The sequence below is a fragment of the Cryptomeria japonica genome, chromosome 5, assembly GCF_030272615.1.
Source record: "Cryptomeria japonica chromosome 5, Sugi_1.0, whole genome shotgun sequence".
NCBI lineage: Eukaryota > Viridiplantae > Streptophyta > Pinopsida > Cupressales > Cupressaceae > Cryptomeria > Cryptomeria japonica.
This window is the reverse complement of record NC_081409.1, coordinates 927,063,147-927,068,306: the sequence shown is the minus strand read 5'-3', so window position 1 is coordinate 927,068,306 and position 5,160 is coordinate 927,063,147. Positions and strand designations below refer to the sequence as shown.

Below are 5,160 nucleotides of genomic sequence, written 5' to 3'. Positions count from 1 at the left end.
ATTCTTTACTGTCATAAACACTTATTATTTTAATGAAACAGGGGTTAGTCTGCAATATTATTTTTGTCATTGTTGGCAAAGGGGGAGAAGTATAAATTTTGAATGTTTTGATGTATACTTTCATGTTATTTCTATTAAGAAGTAGTATACATTGTATTTTTCTGCAAAAGGGATAGTGTATATGCTTAGGAGGAGTAATTTTGATTATGGCATATTTTTGTTGTAAAACACTTAGATGTCAAAATTTCCTAAGTGTTGCCATCAATGCTAAAGGGGGAGATTGTTGGTATTTTTTGATGATTATGTTGTGATTGTCATTGATGGACACACACTTGCATTGAGATCACTTTTATATGTATGAGTTATGCTCAACTGGTAATTGTTCCCAACCAGTATGATACATTATAGTCCTTACACTATTGGTGTTTTGCAGAAAGTGTATACTAATCTGAAGCGATATGCTGACCCCAAGCGGTTCGAGGATCTCAAGCGGTACAAAGGATCAAAGCAGCAAAACACATATTTTCCAGTCTTCATTTTGTCAAACTGTCAATCGGTATTTTGCTTAAACCGGTATTTTTGTATGAATTGGTAATACTCTATGATGAGTTACCAATCGGCATTTTGTGATGAGTTACCATCCACTGATTGTTTGACAGTGCTGACACTTCAATGGTACTTTTTGTGTCATGTTACCAGATATGTCTAGATGCATTGAACCTAGGAAATTGTATTGTAATCCTATTGGACCGACATGAAATCAAATTCCTTTAAAAGGGCATCATGTCTAGGGTTTTAGGTTGTTGCTAGGGTTTAAGGTGGTTGATGAGTTAGAGAGAGTATGAATGTGTAGAAGACTGAAGTAATGTTGGAATGCATTAGGAACGAGCTATCAAGGATCTAACCAAGCAATTTGTGCTATTAGCTAGATCACTCACTTGTTGATTACTCACATCTTCGACAAGTCTGAAGCCCTTAACTGGGTAGGCCCAAAATCCTTTTGTAAATCCTCTAACAAGGTGGTTCACATCTATGGATCTAAAATCCTCTAGCAAGGTAGTCTTTAATCGGACTTATCTCCTAACAGAGATTGAGATTCCTAACACGATTTGTTCTGGTAAAGAACAAGATCTATTCTGGTAAAGAACATTGTATGACCTTAACCGGTCTGGTTCCTATTCTGCAAATAGTTACTTGTGAGTTCCATCTCACCGTGGTTTTTCCCATTTGGGTTTCCACATCAAAATCTCTTGTGTTATGGTGTTTGTGCTTCTATGGGTGAATGCATTATTTTCTATTTGGTTTGCATGTGTGCTAACTAGTTTGTCTGCTAAACTGTTTTACCGATTTACTATTAGTCTAGCAAAGCGTTTAAGTACATTGATTTTTGGCATACCCAGATTGTTCATAGCAGTTTCCATCCCTTTCACCTCCTTGTTTTCTTCCAACTCTTTAACCTTTTTTTCAGTGGCAATAATTTTACCCACCATGCTTTCAATGGCTTTCGCATTATTAATTGCAACTGCCAATTCTTTAACATTTTTCGTCAGGGGTTTCTCACCAACCGTTGCTCTTTTGACAGTCATCATATCTTTCTTCAAGTTGTCTATCTCCTTCACCATTGTACCAGTGGTCTCACAGAAGCTCTTTATAGTCCTCTTGATCCTCTTTCTGCATACCTTGGGTGTTCAAACCCTCAATGTTGCCCATGACTGGGTTCTCCTCCCCCTCCTTATCCTATCCCTCATCTTTTTTATTCTCCTCTGCCTCCTCTTCAAAATCAATTAGGATTTGGCTAATATCTTTATTGCTTTCCTTACTAGTCTTCTTCCTCTGCATTTGCTTTCCAATAACTTTCCCTTTCTTTTTTTTAATAAATTTACCTTCAAAGGATTCGGCCTCAGACTCTGAAATATCTGAATCCACCACAATTCTTTTCCTCTTAGCCTTGTTCCTACCTTTTTTGCTAGTCTCCTCCGAGTCGCCCTCAGTCTCTGAATCAAAGTTAAAGCCACTAGCTTCACTCTTCCTGTCCTCATCTCTTGCATATTTGCCTTTAATAGGTTTTTCAATGCACCTCCCTTTAAGCACTTTATAGATAAGAGCCATAAGACCATCGTGAAGGGCATGGTCACCTTTGGGATCTTTCTGAATCTCCTTGATAGTATGGTCCATGGAGCAAGCCAGATAATATGACAGGCTCACCTTTTCCCCATGGTGGATATGGTTGAGCAAAACAAAATGGTGACCATAGAGTCTAGTAAACCTACCATCTAAAGTAATATAGGTGATAATAGCGAATAAAACAAACCTCCATGGCCTGCATATCTGTTTTGAGGAATGATAAGAATTGTAGACTTTCACCATCTTCTTCCTCTCATTTGTTAAACCTAAGACCAAACTGCCGTTTAAAGAGAGTAGAATTAGGTAACATTTACATTTCAGATAAGCATACCACAAAACTATAAAATTAATGTGTAATCAAAACAATTACCGATTTTGTAGAAGATATAAAACATCGATTATATCAGTTGATTGATTTTTCAAAATACACGCAAATTTTTTCATGAAGAAACTCCAAGAGCTATCACCAACTGACGCATCCTTTGTGCTTAGAGGTGCAATTCAAGCTTCTATATAGACTCTGAAATTCTCTACCCAATATTCTCTACCCAATATTACGCTATGTGTCTAAATTAGCATTTTGAGTTTTACCGAAAAAAGAAGCCCAAAAATACACAGTATTAAACTCCAAGAAGCTACAGCGAACTGTGTGATAACGCTCTTAATTAACTTCATTATTGTTCAGATAATGGCAACAGAAGAAGACTTCTCCTTCGCCTTCGACAATATGGCCTTTTCTGACCGTTTACTGCGAATAGAGATCATGTCTGACGTTATTTATGATAGACAATACTTTTCACCCAATTCAATACCTTCTATATTCAAAGACCCTTTCCAGACATCTTCAGATGGTAAGTCCTTGAACTTGATATGTTTTTCTCTTCAGTAGCATAAAACCAATTTAACATATCAATACTTCTTGAATTCTATTTGGATAAGCTCTTCAATATATTTTGTTTGATTTCTGTGGTTGAAAGAAAATGATGCGAATGGAAATGATTTTACTACCAAGATGGATTGCTTTTCATCAGCCGAAGTCATTAATGTGCATGTCAGCTCAGCAATATTAGCTGCAAAAAGCCCATATTTCTACAATGTAAGAATACTTCATCTTCTTGTTTATGTGCAACACTTTTTCAACTGTATACTTTTCTTTAAGTTAAAATGTGTGCAAATTAAAAAAATCATTTTTATGGTATTGGTTAATGAATTCCACTCAAAAGCTACTTAGTTGAATTGACACACTTCGGAAAATACCTTCTACTAATCGATAATCGATAATCGATATCTTTCTTGTGAAATGAAGCTTTTTTCAAATGGTACAGTTGGATCAAAGCAAACAGTTATCACTCTTCATTTGAGTAGTGCAGGTATGTTTACTTAGATGCTGCTTTCTCTGAAACAGTAGGCAATTAGACTGGTGTTCAAATTTTTAACATATAGAAACATTTGGGTGATTGCAGAAGGAGAGGCCTTCATGGATCTACTAAACTTTATGTACTGTGGAAAACTCAAAACTGAGACAACAATTGCATTGTTGGATGTGTTGATGGTTGCCAACAAATTTGAGGTTGCATCATGTGTTCCTTACTGCATCGATGCCTTGAGCCCGCCAATAACAGTAGAAAATGCATTACTTTTTCTGGGCCTCCCTTCCAACATTCGTATGGTTGATGCAGTTCAACCATTGATAATTACTGCCAAAAGATTTCTTGTCAAGAACTTTATGATGATGCAAGGGTGAGTTTTATTGGAAGAAACAATTTTAACAAGTAAATACATTTTATTCAGTGTTATACACCAACATTAAAATTGTTTCATCTTATTCTTAAAGCATTGCATGCACCTCTATCAATATTCATTTTAATTGTTAATTGGTTTTCCTTCATAGTTTAAGCAAGATCTTAGATCCAACTCTCAATGTTCAATACTGAAAATGTTACAGCTTTGAGGGAGAAATATCTTTGCCCATCCTTCAAGAAATTTTGTCTAGTGATGAATTGCAAGTTAGATCAGAAGATATCCTTTATGATTTTGTTATGGAGTGGACTAGAAAGAATTATTCAGATGATGTTGAAAGGAGAGAAGTGTTGAACAAGAATCTAATATTCTTGTTACGTTTGCCCTACCTGTCTGAAGAGAAGCTGAAAGAAATCTTTTCAAGTAAAGATATTGATTGTGTGGGTACATTTAAACTAATTTCTGAGGCACTTCTTTACAAAGAAGAAGCTCCATATAGAAGGAAGAGTCACAGCTCACAAGAACTTCACCATGAGATGTTTTGTGAACGATCTTACATTAATAAAACTATCAGAATTGTGAAGATTAATACACCTCGCAAGGAGTGCATGATATTCTGGAATATCAAAAGAGATGAATGCTTAAAACTACGTGATAAACCTGATTCTTTAGTATCTCAACTTATCTACTTTGGAGACAAATTATTTCTTGTTAAAGCTTTTACTCCAATGAATAAGGTAGGTTTGCCTATCTCCTTTGGACTATGCGTTCAAATGGCAAGCAACGCTGAGATTACTATGGAGTATATATTTTCTTGTCGTTTAAATCCTTCATGTAACTTTGTCATGAGGTCCCGTGCCACTGAGAATTTGTGTTATAAAAAGATGGTTGGTCCTCCAGACCTCCTTGGTATGAATTGGTCAGAATTCATATCCGACAAGAATTCATACTTTATAGACAATGTTCTCTACTTGCGTATTTTGCTTATTCTGAGGACGTAGTTTTTTGATCCATGGTATGATGTACCGTATCACCTATTTCACGCTCAAAAATGCATATATGTTCTTTTCCCCTCAAGTGAAATACAATATTTTCTCAAACGGATTACACCTTGTCAAGAATATAATTACTATTTAGCCATGGTTATATTTATAGCTTGAATGATTTAGTTATGTTTGTTGAAAAATATAGAATACAAAAATATATACGTGTGATTATTAAATAAAAAATATATATTAATAAATTAAATAAAAATTATATGATAATGTATTGTTGTATATTTTTTAATAGGTGATT

At 35.1% G+C, this 5,160-nt stretch overlaps 1 protein-coding gene across 1 annotated transcript; it reads left to right on the top strand.

Moving 5' to 3' along the window:
* Positions 1 to 2,812: 2,812 nt before the first annotated feature.
* Positions 2,813 to 4,865, top strand: LOC131037401 (BTB/POZ domain-containing protein POB1-like). Its single transcript, XM_057969531.2, has 5 exons — positions 2,813 to 2,975; positions 3,102 to 3,220; positions 3,431 to 3,494; positions 3,588 to 3,864; positions 4,070 to 4,865. Exons 1-5 carry the CDS (start codon positions 2,813 to 2,815, stop codon positions 4,863 to 4,865), a joined length of 1,419 nt encoding a protein of 472 aa, XP_057825514.2.
* The last annotated feature ends 295 nt before the right edge of the window (positions 4,866 to 5,160 follow it).

Excerpts from the sequence above, each read along its gene's own strand:
- LOC131037401 (XM_057969531.2), top strand. The coding sequence starts at position 2,813 with ATGGCAACAGAAGAAGACTTCTCCTTCGCCTTCGACAATATGGCCTTT. Across the intron at positions 3,495-3,587 it reads TCTTCATTTGAGTAGTGCAG|AAGGAGAGGCCTTCATGGAT; the intron begins GTATGTTTACTT and ends GGGTGATTGCAG. Across the intron at positions 3,865-4,069 it reads AACTTTATGATGATGCAAGG|CTTTGAGGGAGAAATATCTT; the intron begins GTGAGTTTTATT and ends AAAATGTTACAG.